This window comes from Neophocaena asiaeorientalis, unplaced genomic scaffold (assembly GCF_003031525.2).
Source record: "Neophocaena asiaeorientalis asiaeorientalis breed wild unplaced genomic scaffold, Neophocaena_asiaeorientalis_V1.1 scaffold607, whole genome shotgun sequence".
Taxonomy (NCBI): Eukaryota; Metazoa; Chordata; class Mammalia; order Artiodactyla; family Phocoenidae; genus Neophocaena; species Neophocaena asiaeorientalis.
Genome location: NW_020173405.1, coordinates 1,137,328 through 1,157,477, shown reverse-complemented (window position 1 = coordinate 1,157,477; position 20,150 = coordinate 1,137,328). Strand labels below are relative to the sequence as shown.

Here is a 20,150-nt window from a genome sequence, read left to right as displayed (position 1 = left end):
GGAGGCCGGGCCTGGCCGCCGCGGAGGCTGGGTCTGCCGCGAGGCCGCGCCCCTGTGTCCTCCGGGATGAGCTCGTCCTTCCGAAGCCCGCAGGCCCCTCCCTGAAAAGCTCCCACCCTGTTTCCCCCTCCTCGGCCCCGGTGGGCTGCCCTCCCGCAGTCGGAGGGCCCCTTCTCCCTTTCATCCCCGCCTTCTCCCATCCCCCGACCGACGACCACCCGGGAGGAATCCCAGGCACAGCTCGCCCAGTCCTGGCCTCCATCCGCGTGCTGTGTCCACCCGGGGCTCGCCCTTATCCTGTCTCTAACCGGCCTTGGAAGAAAGAGTCGCTGGGAAAGCCTCAGCCCTGACTCACAGCCCAGCGTTTGGCCGGCTCCGTGACCTTGAGCCAGGTGCTGCCTGCTGGGCCTCAGTTTCCTCGTTTGTACAGTTGAGGGCCACATAGTTGGCCCGTGGTGCTGGTGGTTGGGAGCCTGGGGGCAGAATGGACAGAGCAGAGATGCGCCTCTGGGGAACCTTTGGATGTATGCTGGGGCCCCCACCCCCTCTCCCTGCACCAAACCCAGTGCCTGCCATCAGTCTTGGCTGGGAGGATGGCTCTCATCCTAGCCGCCTCTTCTGCCCCTTCCCCCTACTGGGGCCCAAGGCTTGGGTTTGCAGGACAGTTAGGGTTATGAAGACCCCAAGATTCTCTCCCTGGGGTCTCCTTTCCTGGGTTTCCTCATCCGAGCAATCTCATAGGTCCACCAGGTTCAAAAAAAGTCCTATTATGTCAGCTCCTCCAGCCCTGCCCTCCCCTGGGGCTACTGCCAACCCTCCCCCAGGTCCTTGAAGGCCCACTTGGAGCAGGCGCCCACCTTATGGTAGCTCCTAGGTCCCTGGGTCCTCATGGAGGGGCAGACTGTGGCCTTGGAGCTTGGCTGGTGACCCAGCAAGCCTTACCTTCTCCAGGGCTCAGTCTCCCCAACTGTATAATGGGAAGGGGCAGGCTGGGAGATCTTCCAGGGCCCACCCAGCTCCAAGGGTGTCAGGCCCCAGGGATGACTAAGCATGCCTAGTGGCCGTCTTGAAGAGGTGTCGGGCCTCCCTGGAGCAGGTGTCTGGGAGCCCAGTCCTACGGCCCTGGCCCCATGTTAGGCCATGGCATAGCCAAGCCTTCCAGGGGGCTTCAGTACAGGACGCACCAACCTAGCCCTGTCCAGTCCCTGACCTTTGAAGGGACTGGGCAGGCAGGAGAGGAAGGGGGGCTGTGACAAGAGTGTCACCCACTACCTTATTTCTAAATCGTGCTGCTTTCTTTCTCCGCATTTACCGTGCCAGACCCTGAGTTGAAGGATGCCATTGCTGGGGGTTGGCGGACATCTGCTCCTCCTCTTCAGTTTACAGAGAGAGAAACTGAGGCCCAGAGGAGCTTGGTAGTTCAGCTGTGGTCTCAGCAAGACTCTCAGACCTGCATTCTCTCTCCTGCTCTGTACAGCTACTGCTCAGCCTGGGCGCTGCGTGTGTACAGGAGGATTTGTGGAGGTGCATGTGGAGTTAGCGCAGGCCAGTGCAGGCCTGCAGCAAACTGCGCCTCCTGAGAATGGTTCCTAACGCCCTTTCCACCCCTGCAGGAAGCGAGTTGCCCGTGTGTGCAAGCTGCGGCCAGAGGATCTACGATGGCCAGTACCTCCAGGCCCTGAATGCTGACTGGCACGCAGACTGCTTCAGGTAGGGCAGGCTGACCTGAGCTTGGGTGCCCTAAGCAAGGCCTGCCAGAGACGTGGCCATCCCTCCTGGTGCCATCTCTGGTTGTGACTTCCAGCAAGTCCTTGGCTTCAGTTTTCCCCATCTGTGAAATGAAGCATTTGGACTAGAAGATCCCTGGAGGCCTTTCTTTTTTGTCATTCTAGACAGAAAAGGAGAGAAAAGGCGAGACTTGCGTTTATGCTCGTGATACCAAGGCCTGTTGGCTCCTTGGTGGGGGAGGAGTGGAGGGTAGTGCGCCCCTGCCTTCTGGGTGCTGGTGCTCCAGAGAGAGGCCTTGGGAGGAGCTGGGCCTCCTTCATGGGCCCCAGGCTAGTTTGGAAGATGCATATCCAGTAAGACCAGTCCCTTCCCTCCGGACACCAACTCCCAAGTGTAGGAGAGTAGGACCAGAGCTGTGGTGGAGCACATGGGGACCCAGAGGTGGCCCAGCAATCCAGGAGCACCGTCCTGAGAAGCAGGGGCAGGGGGTAGCCTTAGATAGCTCTGTAGGGCCAGAGCTGGGGATGTGAGATTTCCCACATGGAGAAGTGTGGTAGGAAGCAGCTCCAGACAGAGGGCCCAGCAGGTGCAAAGGGTAGAATGGTGACGGGGCCTGGCCCAGTCAGTAAACGGCAGAGTTCAGGCAGGAAAGCACCCAAAAGGAGGGAAGGTAAAGTGGCGAGGCCCAGCTGGGGTCAGGGCATCAACCACCGGCCGAAGGAGTTTAATTTAGGCAGTGGGAGGGTCCGACAAGGATTTTTTTTTTCTTTTATAAAAATGTCTTAACATCTTCTACAATTTAGGAAGGACCAAGGCACTGTTTTAAGGACTTTTTATAGTTGGATATGTGTTGTCTCCGTGGATCGGAACACGGAGAGGTTAATTCTCTTGACCAAAGATACACAGCCAGTGAGCGAAATGAACACACAGTACGCGCACTGGCTGGGGAGCCCAGAGGAGAGGCGGGCTCCGTGTCCTGGGGTTCCCAATCAGGTGTTCAGAAGGAGGCCTTCAGGGAGGAAAGGGCCTCTGAACAGGCAGAGACAGGGAGGTGGGCCAGTGCAAACCGTTGAAGGCCCGGGATCAGCTCATCTGGTTGGAACAGAGTGAGTCGAGAGACATGATGATGAGGCAAAGTTAGGATCGATTCAGTGAAGAGCCCTGAATGCCAAGATCAGTAGCTTCTGAGGGCAGTAGGGAGCCAGCAGAGAGGGTCAGAAAGCAGGGGAGGGATGTGGGCAGAAGTGCTATTGAAAAATGCCATCCCAGTGGGCAGATGGTGGTAACATGGCAGGGAAGGGACTGTCAATAGTTCGGGGCTCTGTGCCCGTAAGACCTGACATAGGACAGTGACTAAGAGTGGACAGAGTTTCAGATCTAGAAGGGACGATATTTGGCAAGGATTAGCCATATTAGCCACTATTCATTGGTGACTCTTGTAATGTCATTTCATTAAACCTTCACCATAACCGTAGGAGGTGCCATTATTCACTCGATTTCCACGTAAGAAATGGAGGCTCGGAGAAATCAAGTAACTTGCTGAAAGTTGCAACAGCCAGAGCTGGGACTCGAACCTATGTCTCTCTCACTCCAAGTCACTGCAGAGCTGAAGAAGTCAGGGGCTGTGGGGTGGAGCTGGGGGCTGGTGAGTGGGAGGGGCAGAATCTACAGCAGAGTCTGGTTTTTCACCCCGGGTGCAGAGGAGGCCAGTGGTCTGTTGGCTCTGGTGGAGCTGGGGGCCATGTTGGTGAGGAGTTATGCCCTGTCCTTGTTGAGGTGGAGGTGCAGTAGGCTAGCCAGGGAGGCAGTGCCCTCCCGAAAGCTGGCCGAGGTGATCTGAGACCGGTCAGAGGTGGGAAGGGCAGAGACAACAGCCTACTCGGTGCTGGGGGATGGGATTTGAGAAGAGGCCAAGAGAAATCCAGGGAACTTTGGGGGCCCCGGTGCATGGGGTGGGGAGGGAGGCAGAGCCTTGGGAGACATGGGGGAGGGCCAGGCGTGCAGCCACAGAAGCCACAGAAGGGCAGCAGTGGGGCAGGATGCATGGAACCTAGCTTTGGAGGGGTCCCTGCCCTGTTAACCAGCAGAGGGCTGAGGCCCTGGGAGCGGGCGGTAGGGAGGGGCACGTTGGGTTTGGCCCTGGTGCGGTGGGGACACAGGGAAGGCTCCCACAGTGAGGGAGGGCCCGCAGGCAGTAAGAGCCATGGCTTCCACATGGTTCCACGACTTACACAGTGTTTCTGGCCCCGCGGCGTGTGGTCCTCCCAACAGCCCCCAAACCTGGTTGAGGCCAACGGTGTCCTCACTCCCATGACAGTCAGGAAAGCAGCTCAGAGAGGAGTCGCTGCTTGCTGGGCCCCTGGAAGCATCTCAGTGCCGTGAAGCAGGGCTGCCACCAGCCCCTGGGCTCTGAGAGCCTTGCAGCGACAGAGTGGCTGTTGGGCCCATTGTCACCGCAGAGCCAGCCCCTTTCTCTGTTCCAGCCTCCTGGGAGGCCGTGGCCAGGCCCAGGGGGGTCCAGACTTCCCTTTGCCCAGCTGCTGCCTCTGGGAGGTCCCTTCCCAGAAGCCTGCAGCTCAGGAGCCCTGGGGCTGCCGTAACTCGGGTAACATCTCCCTGGAGGCTGGTTGGGCTGACCCTGGATGAGGAGGGCTGAGTGCACAGCTGGCACTGGGGGCCGGAGCCTGGGCTGGGACGCCCCCCTCTTTGGGGGACTTGCAGGCAAAGAGGATGGACTGTCCATGGAAGTCAAGCTCTGTTCCCTCGGGGGCAGCACCAGAAGAAGCAGCTGCTCCCTGTGCCCAGAGAGGCTCCAGTGCCTTTGTTACAGCAGAGGCCGGGGGGCACGGAGGGTGCCTTTCTCGGGTGTGCAGGGCTGAGGACACAGTGCCGGCCAAGCTTCCCCGCCTGCACCAGAGCCCAGGCAGTAGGCCCTTCAGCTGCTTCCTGTTGTGAGCTAAGACCAAGTCCTCTTGCACCCACATCACTGCATCCTCCTCCCCTGCCGTGTGGCCACGCTGGCCCCTCCCTCTGCAGCCTCCAATCCTGAGTGCCTGGAGTAGGATAGGGAAACAGCCTGTCCGGCCCACCCCTGCACTCCCCATAGGCCTCTGGGGCCCCCCTGCGATAGGTAGCAGCAAAGGATAAAGGATGCTGGCCTCGAACCTGAGAAGATGCTGCTTCCTCCGAGGGGCTAAGTAAGTGGAAAGCCCCTTCCCCACCTGTCCCAGCCCTCGGGCAGGGGCAGGGCCCCTGGTGTGAGGGCTGGGGCTGGAGGCCATGGTGGGACAGACCCACCTGAGGCCGGGCAATGGGGCAGGAGAACTGAAACTCCTTGGTCCCTGTTGGCCGCCTGTCGAGGGGAAGCAGGCCACCGCTGAGGCTCCTGGCCCTTCTGGTACAGGTCTCCCTTGAGGCTGGTCCCCCAGCTGCTCTTTTTCACCCTTGGTGTCCAGGGATGTGGCTCTGGGTAGAGGGCACCCCTGGGAGGGAAGGACCTGTCGCCGTAGGGGTTTCCACTGCTTCCCAGCCTGGCCTGTTCATCCCCCCTCCAGCCCCACAGTGCCCTCCTCTCCTGCTCAAGCCTGGCTCTGCCTTTGCTGCTCTGGGAGAGGGCTACACTGTACCTGGTATTACTCTCTTGACACCCTTTGTAGGGGCAGGGGCACTGGGGGGCACCCCAAGAGCCACCAGGCATGTCCTGCCCCACCTGCCGCCTCTGGCTCCTGGCCCGATGCGGGCCTGAGGGGTGAGGGGATGCACAGAGTCAGGGGCTCCTGTGTGCCTTCCATCGGCAAAGGTCCACTGAGGCCCCAGGCGCCAGCCACCAAACTACTATGTGAGCCTGGGCTAGATCCCCTGTCTGAGATGGAGGCTGAGCCAGGGCACCCTGGAGCAGTTCTGAGGACGCTGGGGGTGGGAACTGCTCCTGGTTGAGTGCACAGAGTGAGCCAGTCTGGCAGGAAGCACTTCTATTCTCTTCGGGGAACCAGCGTTTGTAGGTGCCTGGTCTGGGACCTCGGGGAGCCGGCAGGTTAATGGCAGAGGCTGGCGGTGCAGGCTGCGTGGGGGGCCATGGGCGCATCTGATCAGGCTTCAGGGAAGTGGTTATCAGGGAGCTGACTGCACTCACAGCGTGAGTGAAGCAACGTGGGGTCTTCCAGGGCTGCTACAGTGATGAATGTTTGTGCGTGAGAAGGACTAGGAGTTTGCAGGCAGAAGAGCATTCTCTCCCCGGGAGGAAGGCGGCCGCTCCAGAGCCCCGACTGACCCGCCCACCGAGGTGGGGGAGGGGGGCTGCTTCCTGCAGCCTGGGGCTGTGGGGGAGACTCCCGCGGTGACGCGCTTAGTGTCTGGTGGGTCTGGTCAGCGGAAGGGCGAAGCGAATCACCGATCCGCACAGGGAGTGGGGTATCTCCCCAAGGTCACCGTGCGCTGCCTGCGCCCCGCCTCTTTGCGGAGCCTGCTCTCCTGCTGCGCACCTTCCTGCTAGGTTAGAGCCCCCTGGGGGCTGCGCCGGGGACCTCCCCGTCCCGGGTGTCCTCCCTCCTGGCTCGGTGCCTTCCTTGCCTTGTCGCCCGCCCCGTGGTAAGGTGCCCACCCACTGCAGTCGGCAGCGATTGTGGGGGCAGGAAGGGCTGCAGGGGCAACAGATGACGTCATGGCTCCCGTCCAGCCGCTGCTTCCGCTGCAGCCTCCAGCGTCCCAGCGCTGCCTCCAGAGACTTTCCCTCCCCACTCGCCATCCCTTTGAGAGAACTCATCAGACCCCGCCTTCCTGGCTTCCAAAACCCGGGCATTTTGTGTTCCCCTGCCCGCCCCCTGCCCAAAGCCCCAAGCTGTGGTCCCCAGCCCCTCCCCTCAGGCTACCAGACAATGGGGAACTGGCTGGATCCTCTTAAAGGGACAGTGTCCCAGCAGCACTCTTGCTGCTCTGCGCTCCCTCCTCCTCCCCCCTCCCCTCCCCAGTTCCCTAGTTCAGGAGCAGTCATTGAGTGCAGTCAATGAGTGCTGCCCTGTGCAGGCTACGGTAGAGCAGGAGGCTTTCCCGGCTGCCTGGAGCACAGTGCTCTCTGACCCAGCCCAAGTCTTTCCTGCCCTCCTGTCTCCTGGTTTGTTCCCCCACTGAACCATGAGCTCAGAGCCTGGGCCCTCCTATCCCTATGCGACCTTGGTACATCACCCGGAGCACCCAGACAGCAACAGAGCTGGACGGGTCCCCTGGCCGTTCTCTGCGCAGTGTGTACTCCGGCCCAGACATACCTGTGCATGCCAGGACCTGGGTCAGGCTTTGCAGAACCCAGTGGAGCTTGTGCCCGGGGTTGAGGAGGGTGTCAGTCACTGGGGGCCCCACATTTTTGCATTTACTTATTACCCTGGCTTAGCTGAGCTGCTGGTCCCCACCCGACCAGGACACTTGCCGGAAAGACGTCAGGCATGTAGGTCTAGCTCCTGGCCTGGGGGGTGGCACATAGAAAGAAGCCTGTACATCATTTCTCCCCATCTGCCCTTCAGGGGCCCCACCAGCCAGGCCTTCCCGCTGCCTATGCTGAACCCCGTTCTTGTGACTGGCAGCACTCGTGGGGCTGGCTGAAGCCTAGGGAGCCGGGAGATCCCCTCTCTTAACTGACTGACTGGTCTATACTGAGCTGAACTCCTGCCTTGTATCTTGGTGGAACTGGGAGTATCTTCATGGGGCCTGTGGTGCCCATCTCTGTGACCTTGGGCAGGGTAGACCCTCCTACGTTCATCTGCCTCATCTCTAAGACGAGGATAGCCACGCCTGCCTCATGGTGGCCTGTGAGGATTAGTACATTTATTAAGCAAGAAAATGGAAAGGTGCCAGCACTTAGTAGGTCTTCACAGCGCGAAAGGTTACCACCATCTACGTCAGCCGCCAGAGCTGCCTCCCTTTGCTGGGAGTGGGGGGAGGGGGAGGGAGAGGAAGCCGACTAGACTGGAAGAGTGGGGCTCACAGTTCCAGCCCCGCTTCCCCCCACCCCGAGACCTGAATCCTGGGCTCCCAGGTTCCAGCCCTCCCTGGGCCTGACTGGTGGGTGACTGAGAGTAACTTGCCTGCCCTCGCTGGCCATCTTCCTTCACGACAAGGGACAGGGGGCTCAGATGAGTTGCACCTCTCAGTCCAGGTCTAGCAAGTGGGCCCGACACCCTGGGTGCAGAACTGCTGAGGGTGGTTGTTCAGGCTGCACGTAGTACCAAGGCTTTGGGCTGAGGGGCCACGGCAGAGGGGGTGAGGGTGGGCGCTGAATCCATCCCCGGCTCCACTTGCCAAGCCCTGTGCCCCAGCACAGGCTGCTCCCGTCCAGAGGGTACACCTTTCTCTAGTGCTGCCTGTAGACTGGAAGGGCCCAGGTGTGCGGGAGGGGTGGGCCCCTCTGAGCCCCAGCTCCCCTTCCACCCAGGTGTTGCGAATGCAGTGCCTCCCTTTCACACCAGTACTATGAGAAGGATGGGCAGCTCTTCTGCAAGAAGGACTACTGGGCCCGCTATGGCGAGTCTTGCCACGGGTGCTCAGAGCACATCACCAAGGGGCTGGTCATGGTAAGCACCCCTCCCCCACTCACACACCTCACCTGTGTGTGTGTGTGTGTGTGTGTGTGTGTGTGCGCGCGCGCGTGTGCGTGCATATGTATGTGTTTTCACAGGTTTCCCTGGTCCAGATCTCTCTCCCATCATCTCTCTTGTTCTTCTTTTCACTAGTTCTCTGATTCCTCTGTGGCTCCTGAGCCTGTTTCTCTGTCTGTATCCCTCAGCCCGCTATTATGGAGGCAACTCTGTCTGCCCCGAAGTTGGTTTGGGGCTGTCCTTCTGAGAGGAGGCCGAGGGGAGGAGCTATGGGGGCTGAAGGGGCTGCTGAGGTGGCTTGTCCCCAACTCCCCTTCCAGGTGGCCGGGGAGCTGAAGTACCACCCCGAATGCTTCATCTGCCTCACATGTGGGACCTTCATCGGTGATGGAGACACCTACACTCTGGTGGAGCACTCCAAGCTCTACTGGTGAGTGCCCCGCCCCTCCCTGCGCCTGGCGTGCCCCCGCCCCACCACCGTGTCACATGTCTCCCACGCCAGGGCCCTTCCCCTTTCCATGTGGGGGGCAGTCATAGTGACAGTGTAGAAACCACTGGGAAATATAAGACACAGCAATCAGGTGGAGAAAGCCTCAGACATCAGCTTTCTTTTCTCTTCGTTTTTTTTCTTTTTAATATTTATCTAATAGTTTGGCTGCGTCCAGTCTTAGTTGCGGCATGCAGGATCTTTTGTTGTGGCGCGCGGGCTTCTCTCTAGTTGTGGCGCACAGGCTCTCTAGTTGCGGCGCGTGGGCTCAGTAGTTGCAGTGCACGGGCTTCGTTGCCCTGCCGTATGTGGGATCTTAGTTCCCCGACCAGGGATCAAACCCACATCCCCTGCCTTGGAAGGCTTATTCTCAACCACTGGACCGCCAGGGAGGTCCCACAGACATCAGCTTTCTTACTGACATCACTGCTGTGCAGTTCTGGCACCAACCCTCAGAGTTAGCACCAGCCCTGTGAGCTCGGGACCTGTCCCCAGCAAGTTCGCCCTGACTTCAGTCACCGGCCACAAGTTTGGGAGTCCCCAGGCCACTCGCATTTCTGACCGATTGGCTGCAAAGTCAGGGATTCTCACAGCTCTCTCAGCTTTGATACTTCGCTCAATGACTCAGAGCTCAAGAGAGCGCTATACTCACAATTACAGGTTTTTACTAAAGGCTACAAATCAGGACCAGCCAGATGAAGAGACGCAAAGGGCGAGGTCCGGGAGGGTCTCGAATGCACAGCTTCTGTGCATTCCACCCATGGAATCAAGACGTGTGACCCGTCCTCCCTGGCATCACCAGAGTTTTTATTGGGGTTTCATTATGTAGCATAATTGATTGAATCACTGGGCATGGATTGAACTCAGTTTACTCGAGGTCAGGCTGGGTCAGAGCCATAGCCCTCTCATCACGTGGTCAGTCTTTCTGGTGACCAGCACCCACCTCCCTGCTGCCTGAGTCATCTCATTAACATTAGCTCAAGTGTGTGAAGGGCTCAAGAAAAAGGAAGATACTCCTGTTCCAAGGATTTAGAGCCAAGGGACAAAGACCAGACAAATTCTTTATTATGGCAACACTGATAAAGCTGGATTTGAGGGCAGCATGACTTTTGAGGATCCCAAATGGACTCTTAATGACTTCCTGCTGGACTGGACTTATCCCCAGGCCTCATCTTGGCCAGCTGACAGAGCATAGACAACCTAGAGTGAGCCCCGGAGAGGGGCAAGGCTGGGCTGAGCATGCCCAGTTCCTGCTTCCCAGCCCAGGCAGCCAAGATCCTCCTCTTCCCTTGGGGAGCAGTGAGGGGAGGGTGGGAGGAGAAGAGAGCCTGGGGCTGAGGGATCAGGGTGGGGGTGATGCTGGTTACTGTCCTGACACACTTTTCTTCCCGCTCTTTGGGTCCCCACTGCCTGTGGCTCTTGCAGCGGACACTGCTACTACCAGACTGTGGTGACCCCCGTCATTGAGCAGATCCTGCCTGATTCCCCCAGCTCCCACCTGCCCCACACAGTCACCCTCGTATCCATCCCAGCCTCGGCTCATGGCAAACGTGGTCTCTCGGTCTCCATCGACCCCCCTCACGGCCCGCCAGGCTGCAGCACAGAGCACTCCCACACCGTCCGCGTCCAGGGGTGAGTGGCTGGCCTGCTGAGGCTGCAGCTGTGGGCACGGATGCTCTAGGTGGGTGGCCGACCCTGGGGCAGGGGGGCCCTGAGAATGGGTGAGCACATGGGCCCAGATGGAACCCAGCTCTGACAACTGGTATACCAGATGCCTGGTCCAATCATTCCTCCAAAAAAAATAACAAATGTTAGATAAAATATTTTAAATGTTTTCTTTAATCCCTGCATGACCCAACAAGAAAGAGAAGTAACCAGGTCAGGAATAAATGAAGGAAGGAGCCCAGGGGTGTCAGCAGAGCACGGAAGTCAGCCATGACTTAAGGGCAAATCTGAATTTGGTGAATTAGGCTTCAGTTTTCGAGTCTTCTCATGGCTGAGCCTCTCAAAGCCCTGACTTGCTCAAGGAAAGTGAGACTAATAAGAGAACGCCTCCCCACCCCATAAAGCTGCAACCCCCAAAGGGCTCTCAGGGTGGGGAAGAACAAGAAATAAACCACACCTTCTACCAGCCGCCCCTGGCAACCAACTCCCAGAACTGGAAGATAAACTGATTTGAACCTAAATGGAAGGGGAGAGGGACTCTCCCCTGAGAATTCATACACTTGGGTTTGCAGACCAAGTTCACATGCCTGGGTGGTTCAGAAAACCTCCAGGCAAAATTGTAAAAGTTTAAAGTACTTCTCTGCTAGGGGTAATGTCCTCAGGCCCTGACAGAATCAGATGCAGATCCTTTCTGGAGGAACCCACCTCCAGGCTTCACAGAGTTTCTCTGAGATAAGCGTCCCAAGGAAGGTGAGCCATTTGGTCAAAAATCACAGAGAACAAGGCACTGTGAGCAAGAACCAGTGGAAACAACAGGTGGCAGAAACAGACCTACAAAACCTGCAGATAGTAGGATTATCAGAAACAATACAAAATAATTATGCTCCATATGTTTTAATAAATAAAGAGATCCTTGGGAAAAGTGAGTAAAGAGCAAATGAATTTGGAAAAGAACCACATAGAACCCCTAGAAGTGAAAGATAGGTTTAGCAGTAGAGGAGGGTTTTAAACAGCTGAAGGGAGAAGCAAAAACGCAGCAAGGTGAAAATAGGGAAAGAGAGGTTAAGACATACGGAGGACACAGTGAGCAGCTCTAATCATCCATCTAGAATCACAGGAGAAGAGAGAATGGGAGAGAGGCAGTATTTGAAGATATGATGGCTGAGAACTTCCCAGAGCTGATAAAAGATACCAATCCACAGACTGAAACCCAGTGAATCCCAAACAGGAAAACTAAAAAGAAATTCACCCGTAGATTCCCCCACCTGGTGAAACAACTACACCAAAGGCAAAAGAAAAGACTTTAAAAGTAGCCATAGGGACGACTTCCCTGGTGGCTCAGTGGTTAAGAATCCGCCTGCCAATGTAGGGGACACAGGTTTGAGCCCTGGTCTGGGAAGATCCCACATGCCGAGGAGCAACTAAACCTGTGTGCCACAACTACTGAGCCTGTGCTCTAGAGCCCACGAGCCACAACTACTGAGCCCCTGTGCCAGAGCTACTGAAGCCCTTGCGTCTAGAGCCCATGCTCTGCACCAAGAGAAGCCACTGCAATGAGAAGCCTGCATACTGCAACGAAGAGTAGCCCCGACTCGCCGCAATAGGGAGAAAGCCTGCGTGCAGCAGCAACAAAGACCCAATGCAGCCATAAATAAATAAATTTATTTAAAAAAAATTTCCTTCAAAAACAGAACAGGGGCTTCCCTGGTGGCGCAGTGGTTGGGAGTCCGCCTGCCAATGCAGGGGACACGGGTTCAAGCCCTGGTCTGGGAAGATCCCACATGCCACGGAGCAACTAGGCCCATGAGCCACAACTACTGAGCCTGCGCGTCTGGAGCCTGTGCTCCGCAACAAGAGAGTCCGCGATAGTGAGAGGCCACCGCACGCACTGCGATGAAGAGTGGCCCCCGCTTGCCACAACTAGAGAAAGCCCTCGCACAGAAACAAAGACCCAACACAGCCGAAAGTAAATAAATAAAATTAAAAAGTAACTGTACCATTTAAAAAAAAAAAAAAAAAACAGAACAGGCTGACACCTGATTTCTCAACAGAAACAATGAAAGCCAGAAATAGTGAAATGATATATTCAATGCACTCAGCAAAAAAGAACCATCAAGTATAGAATTCTATACTTGATGAAAACATTCTTCAAGTATGAAGGTGAAATAAAGACATGTTAAGGCAGACAAAATGAGATTTGATACTAGCAGATCATCCCTAAAGAAAATTCTAAAGGTTGTAGAAAAGGTCCGAGATGTAAGAAGAAATGAAGGTTAAGGGGCTGATGCAGTTGATAACGTGCCATGAGATGTTGAGCAGTTCCCTTTTCCTCTCGGGTCTTTGGGGTCTCTGTCTGAACAACAAGGAAGTCAGATACCTTGGGGCCTTCTAAGATTTCTCCTGGGCCTTCATGGACCCTTGAGAAATAGTTTTAAACATTCCCCGTGTCTGGGTGTGGGAGCCACATGCCAGCTTTCTTTGGATTCAGTGAACATTTCTCACATACCTGCCAGGTACCAGGCCCCGTGCCTAAGCACTGGTGAGAAGTGAAGGTGGTACTGCGGGGCGGGGAGGAGGTTGGGCTTGACTCTGCATCTCCACCCCCATCTTGAGCATCAGCCAGGCCAGCAGCTGCCTTCCATACACAAGTGAACAGACAGATTGGTGAGAGAGATGGGGAAACTCCCAGACCAGCTGGTCCCTGACAACTGGGCAGAATTTTAGGAGTAGAGGGTCCATGGCACCTCCTCCCTGCCTCCCTCACTGGGTGAGCATTCTTTCCTGCTTCTTTTCCCCCCTTTGGCCATACTGTGCAGCTTGTGGGATCTTAGTTCCCCCACCAGGGATTGAACCCGGGCCACAGCAGTGAAAGCACCAAGTCCTAACCACTGGACCACCAGGCAGTTCCCTAAGGAATATATATATATATATATTTTTTTTTTTCGGTATGTGGCCTCTCCCGTTGCGGAGCACAGTCTCCGGACACGCAGGCTCAGCGGCCATGGCTCACGGGCCTAGCCGCTGTGCGGCATGTGGGATCTTCCCGGACCGGGGCACGAACCCGTGTCCCCTGCATCGGCAGGCGGACTCTCAACCACTGCGCCACCAGGGAAGCCCAGGAATATATTTTTGAGGCTATATCCATAAGAAGTCTTTATCCATGAAAATATATTCACTATTTTTTAACTTTTTTAATCCTGAAAATTTCAAATTTACAGAAGAATTACTAAAATAATAAGTATATTGAATACCTATACACCTTTTACCTAAGTTCACCAATTTTAACTTTCTACCACACCTGAGGCATGTGTGTCTCTCCCTCTGTCTATGTACTTGTGTGTACGTACATATATATACTTATTTGTATATACACACACGTACATATTGCTATATTTTACTAAATCATTTGAGTGGAGGTTGTAGGCACCATTGACCCATCCTCCCCCCACATACTTCAGACCTTCTCCTAACAACAAGGGCATTCCCTTACATGATTATCCGTTGTATCTTATAGTGTAATGATGATATTGAGGAAGTGTAACATTGACACTTTTATTCAGTATCCAATCCACATGCGAATTTTGCCAGTTGTCTCAACACTGTCCTTTATGGCAGTTTCCCCCTTGATCCAAGATCCAATCCAGGATCACACATTGCATTGAATCCTCATGTCTCTTCGGTCTCTTTTAATCTGTGCCAGTTCCTCAGCTTTTCATTGTCCGTTGTGACCTTGACATGTGTGAAGAGTGCAAGTCAGTTAAGGAAGCGTGCCCCTCCATTGGGGTTCTACAGAGGGTTCCTCTTCCTTAGGTTTAAGTCATGCATTTTAACCAGATAACTGATGCTGCGTCCTTCTCTGTGCATCTTACTGGTAGACACAGGATGTCAGTGAAGTGCTCCCTTTATTGGGGATGTCAACTTCGATTATTTGGTTAAAGTGCAGTCCACTCTCTCTGCTGTAAGGGATTTCTTTCCCCTTTGCAATGTAACCAGTTTGAGTCATCTGTGAGATATGAGTCTGTAAATATCCTGTTTCCAGCAGCCTTTCACTGACTCTAGCATCCACAGATAATTCTGTGACGGCTACGAAGTGGTGATTTTCTGTGTTCTTCCTGCTGTATTTATTACCTGACTTTCCTGTGTAAGGAAGCACTTCTCCCCCATGTGAGAGTATACTCTCGATAATTGAAAAATTGCTAGCAATCTGTTTTTCTTAAAGCTCTCAGTCTCCTTTCTGTCCTGCCCACCCTCCCCCAGCCCTTCCCCATCTCATGTCAGAGACAAAGTGACCATTCTTTGAAAAGCTTTTACAAAGACAAAATGACAATCAGACCGTTAACACCAAGGAGTTAAAAGAAGCAAGTAAATTTGGCAAGTTGGCCATTCTGTGAGTTAGTTTATGGCCAAGTAATCCAGGGCACCAGCCCCATCTCCACCCTGCAGCTGTGGCCCAGCCCAGGCTACTGGCTCCTTCCCGCCGATCCCAGAGGAGTGGGAGCCTTAGCTTCATCTTGCAGGGCAAGTTTGGGGGTCAGGTAGGAAGCAGTGGGTCCAGACGCTCTTAGGACTCTTTGACGCTTGTCTGCCCCACACGTACCAGCCAGGTAGAAGGAGAGGTCTGTCCTCCATGGCAGAGACAACGCCCTGTTGAACAGGAGCCCCTGAGCATCTAGTATAGGGGGGCAAACACCTGGAGGGCATGCCACTTTTCTCCAGTTCCACACCCACGGCAAGCATTGTAATTAGTATAGAACTCTTCCCACCAAACCAGAACTCGGTGTTCCCGCCAGTTGCCACCTGCCGTTCACACAAGATAGAATGGTTTGCCCCACGCTCCTGATCTGATCCCCTTGGCCTTGGTTTCCTAGCGGGGTGAGCAGGGGTCTGACCACCGCTCTATGCCCACAGAGTGGACCCAGGCTGCATGAGCCCGGATGTGAAGAATTCCATCCACGTTGGAGACCGGATCCTGGAAATCAATGGCACACCCATCCGGAATGTGCCCTTGGACGAGGTATGGGTCCTGAGTCTGGTTGGAGGTGGTGCTCCCCTGAGAGCACCACCCCTGAGACTCACCTGTCCACACTCCTGCTCTCCCCAGATTGATCTGCTGATCCAGGAAACCAGCCGCCTGCTCCAGCTGACTCTTGAGCATGACCCCCATGACGCACTGGGCCACGGGCTCGGGCCTGAGTCCAGCCCCCTGGTCTCCCCGATTCATACTCCCAGCGGGGAGGCGGGCAGCTCCGGCCGGCAGAAGCCTGTCCTGTAAGTCAGCCCTGCACCTTGATGTACTGTATCTTGGTACTTTCACTGACGCTGGGCCTCAGGGGGCATGGGACCTGGTCCCTACCCTCCGGTAGCTCACAGTCTGATGGGGGAGTCAGCCCTGCAAAAAGAAGGAGGCCGGCAAGGGGTGCAGGGAGCTAGAAAGAGGAAGGAGAATGAGGAGCAAACGGGGAAAGCAGCACCCCCAGCTGGGGATGACAGCGCTTCCAGGGTGGACCAGCGCTCTGGCTTCGAGGAGCAGCTGGCCAGCAGCTCAGAATGCTGGGGCATCGGATGTGTTGGGGAGTGATGGGCTCTGAGGCAGAAACTCGTGGCCGGGGTCTTCGGGCTTTGCCCATCCCGGGGCGCCACCGAAGGGTGTTGCAGCACGGTGACGTGTTTCACAGAGACCACTCTGGTCCCCTTTGCGGGGAGGTGCCCAGGACCAGAGACAGCTGGGGGACTGTTGTGGTGGTCCAGGCCAGAGGGGCCAAGTGCCCTGTACTCTCTTAAAGAGAGGTGGGGGGGCACCAGGAAGAAGCCCAGAAGCAGCCTGGTCCTCGTGCCGCTCACTGCGGGGGTCTGCTCAGGACTCCTGGTCAAGGCTTTGAGGGGGACACCTGGGATGACAGCCTTTACACTAAGAAACTGATACTGAAGGCATGTGTTTCCTCCTCCCCTGCATTTGTCTGGAGCTCAGGCTACCCTGCAAGGCCACCTGTGGGCATTCTGGGCAGGTAGTCTGCCTCTGCACTCCAAGGCCTGGGACTCAAATGCTGGGAGACAAAGCGTCTGATCCAGGGTCACCAGGCAGAGAAGGCCTAGGGCAAACATTCCTACCTTAACAGGAAGTCCAAGCCAGACAGGGCACTGGGTGCTGGCATCAGGATGGGGCAAGAGCCTTATGACTGCCCCAGGAGAGCTGTCCTCTGCCGCCCTTTCTGGCTGTACGGGTGACTGTACATAGACTGGCATCGATGGGGCATGGCAGGCAGGGGGAAGGGGGCAGGGCTGAGACCTGGCCTCCCCCCAAGGGGGCCTCGTCCAGGTGCCCACCTGTTGGCAGCGGGCACTGGGTGTGTCCCCCCAGGAGGAGCTGCAGCATCGACAGGTCCCCGGGCGCCGGCTCGCTGGGCTCCCCGGCCTCCCAGCGCAAGGACCTGGGTCGCTCCGAGTCCCTCCGTGTGGTCTGCCGGCCGCACCGCATCTTCCGACCTTCGGACCTCATCCACGGGGAGGTGTTGGGCAAGGGCTGCTTCGGCCAGGCCATCAAGGTACAGGGCACGCCAGGCAGGGATGGGGCTGTGGGTGGGAGCAGGGGGGCAGTCTGTGTGTGACCCGTTGGTCCTCCACCCTCCTCCCACCAGTGTCCCCAGGAAGCCCCAGCAGATGGGTATCTGGCTTCCAGACTCGCTGGCCAGAGCTCTCCTCCACCTGGGCCTCCCTGAGCTAGTTAGGGGAAGGGGACTTACTATACATAGACCATGAAAAGTGGCTCCTCGGGGTGGGGGATGGGAGGGCAGCCCGGACTGACCCTGAAGGCTCCCTCCCCCCGGCCCCCTTACTGAGCCCAATACCAGCCCCCTCCTGGCCTCTGGGCTGCTCACCCCCTTCACACTCTCCCCCAGCAAGACACGAGCCCTTCCCTGGCTCTGATGTCACCTGGCTATGACCAGACTGGAAGGTTCAGAGTTATACAAAAGGCACCAGCCAGGTTGTCCACGTGTGCAGACAGGCCCCAGCCCCTGTCCCTGGTCAGAATCTGTGGTAGAGCTACCATTTGACTTCCAGGAGACAGCCCAGCAGAGCAGAGGAAAGAGAGCTGGCCTCTGGGTCTGGCGGTCCTGGACCCAAGCCCTGGCCACCCCCCTTCCTGCCACCTGGGTGACTGTGGGCCTGGTGGGAAACCTTCTTGAGTCTCAGTTTCCTCACCTGTAAAGGACTTAAGTCCCAGCCCCTCAGGGGCCAGGAGCATCCCATGAAAAGTCTGCGAAGGGCTTGAAGCCGTCTGTCTGTCCGCCTGGGGTGGGGCTGGGCCTCCTGCAGGGCGGGCCTAGAGCAGAGCACGTGCCTGTGCTGAGTCTCAAGCCCTGGGCGTCCCCACGCAGGTGACACACCGGGAGACAGGCGAGGTGATGGTGATGAAGGAGCTGATCCGCTTCGATGAGGAGACCCAGCGGACGTTCCTCAAGGAGGTGGGTGAGGGGCCTGCTGCACCCTCTCCACCAGACACCTAGGACCTGCCCTGCCCTTCGCCACTGAGAGGGGGTGGGTGGCAGAGGGCTCCGGGAGGATGTGTCGCTCAAGCCCACGCTGGAAGAAGAGAAACTATCTGCCAGGAGGGCGAGAGGGGCAAGGACGCCGCTGGGGGTGGGAGCAGCCCAAGCAAAGAGCACGGCAGCCGGCAGGTGTGACCCCGGGGGCTTGAAGGCTCCTCCATCTTTGGAACTGTCCGTGGTGGCCTCTGGCGGGAAACGGGGAGAAGGAGACGTGGGCCCAGCCTGTTTGCACCCCACCAGGTGAAGGTCATGCGATGCCTGGAGCACCCCAACGTGCTCAAGTTCATTGGGGTGCTCTACAAGGACAAGAGGCTCAACTTCATCACCGAGTACATCAAGGGTGGCACGCTCCGGGGCCTCATCAAGGGCATGGTGAGTGCCGGGCAGAGCCCCTGCCTGAGACCCGTCCCAGCCGCTCCTGCCCTAGGACCCTGGGCCCAGCGGCTCCTCTGTCGGTCCCAGTCTCCTCCCAGGCTCTTCACTGGGGATCGGCCTCTGGTGTCAGAGGCCCTCCAGACCCTGATTCTGAATCAAATAAGGGAGCAACTGACTCCATCTAAGGTGCGGGGGGAAGCTGGGGCCCAGAGAAGGGTGGCAGCTTTGCTGAGGGGATGCACAGGCTGTCAGGTTAACCCCATGCACCTGCCATAGGTTACCTCTCCCAGAGGGTCTTTGTTTTGCTTCTAAGCAAAACCAAGTCACTTACTGTTTGCCATGATGTATAAAATTCAGAACTTGCTGTAACAGCTTGGATGAAATTACCGATCCTCCTCTAAAAAAGAAGCGTTTGGAGGGGAGCTTCTAGCTCTCCTGGGATGCTGACCATGCCCCGGGATCCGACGCTCAGCATCACCACCCCAGCATCACCCTCAGACCCGGAGACCCTGTTCCCTTCCATCGCCGCTGAGTCCTCAGTCCCTTAGGTTGGATTACCTGCTGTCACCAGAGTATGGTCCCTGCGGGCTCCGGACAGGTGTAACTTCTCAGAGGGATTCTGTGGTCCAGTGCAACTTAGAAACGCTGGGCTGCATCAGCGCAGGCTTCCTGGCTGCACCTGAATCTTTAATACGTTCTGATGTCCTTGCTCTCCCACTTGAGGTCTCCAAGGAGATGGGGGGAGAGAATGGAGTGTTTCCCCAAATGATTTGAGCCCAGAGCCCTGTTCTCCAGAGTGACTCACCGCAGCTCTCTGCAGGCGACCTTGCCAGGCCCGTCTCTGCTGGGCCATGAAAGCAGGTTCAGGTTTTTTAAAAACTCGAAAAAATGGGATTTTGTAGAAGAGAGAGTTTTTGTTCTCAGAGGAGGTGGGTCAGGAACTATAGAAGAGTATCTCCCACCCCGTCACTGTTTGGAACCAGTTCTGTTAGAAAATTGTTTTGAATTATTCACCCACAGCCCTTAGAGGGGACAGTTGTGAGGGACTTCCTTGGCAGTCCAGTGGTTAGGACTCAGCACTCTCACTGCCGGGGCCACAGGTTCAATCGCTGGTTGGGGAGCTAAGATCCCACAAGCCACATGGCAAAAAAAAAAAAGAAAAAAAAAGAAGGGACAGTTGTGGGTGTAGAAGAGAGTTGGGGGTGCGTCATCAGACCCTACAGGACAGTCGCCTCTTCCTATCTCTCTCTCACCCAATGTCCTGCAACTGTGACCCTGTTGGCTTATCCTGGTCGTTCTCCCCACCTCCAGGACAGCCAGTACCCGTGGAGTCAGAGGGTGAGCTTTGCCAAGGACATCGCTTCGGGGATGGTGAGTAGGCTCCGATTGCCGCGGGGCGTGTGGGCTGGGTGATCCGGCCCCACTTATAAAAGCATCTCGGGGCTTCCCTGGCGGTCCAGTGGCTAAGACTCCGCGCTTCCACTGCAGGGGGCACGGGTTCCATCCCCGGTCAGGGAAGTAAGATCCCGCAGGCCACGCGGTGCGGCAAAAAACGGAAAACAAAACACGTTCTCCAGCGCTCACCTAAACTTCACAAGTTTAGAAATGGAAGGCACAGGAAGCTTTGAGAGAGGACAGAGGGGATCCAGTGGGAGGGGGGAAGGTGGGAGCCTTGGGGTGACCAAGGTGGGGCTGGGGGCCCTCAGCACGGCTGCCCCCTGACCCCAGTGCCCCCCACCCTCAGGCCTACCTCCACTCCATGAA

The 20,150-nt window shown here is 56.7% G+C and overlaps 1 protein-coding gene across 1 annotated transcript in view; it reads left to right on the top strand.

Moving 5' to 3' along the window:
• The first annotated feature begins 4,757 nt into the window (after positions 1-4,757).
• Positions 4,758-20,150, top strand: part of LIMK1 (LIM domain kinase 1) — a 19,472-nt gene continuing 4,079 nt past the window's right edge. The window contains exons 1-11 of the mRNA XM_024747222.1: positions 4,758-4,925; positions 8,150-8,288; positions 8,633-8,742; positions 10,225-10,431; positions 15,373-15,478; positions 15,566-15,732; positions 16,823-17,006; positions 17,841-17,927; positions 18,252-18,383; positions 19,698-19,757; positions 20,131-20,142. Of these exons, the coding sequence (XP_024602990.1) occupies positions 4,879-4,925; positions 8,150-8,288; positions 8,633-8,742; positions 10,225-10,431; positions 15,373-15,478; positions 15,566-15,732; positions 16,823-17,006; positions 17,841-17,927; positions 18,252-18,383; positions 19,698-19,757; positions 20,131-20,142 (1,251 nt within the window). The 5' untranslated portion in view covers positions 4,758-4,878. The remainder of the gene's footprint in view (positions 4,926-8,149; positions 8,289-8,632; positions 8,743-10,224; positions 10,432-15,372; positions 15,479-15,565; positions 15,733-16,822; positions 17,007-17,840; positions 17,928-18,251; positions 18,384-19,697; positions 19,758-20,130; positions 20,143-20,150) is intronic.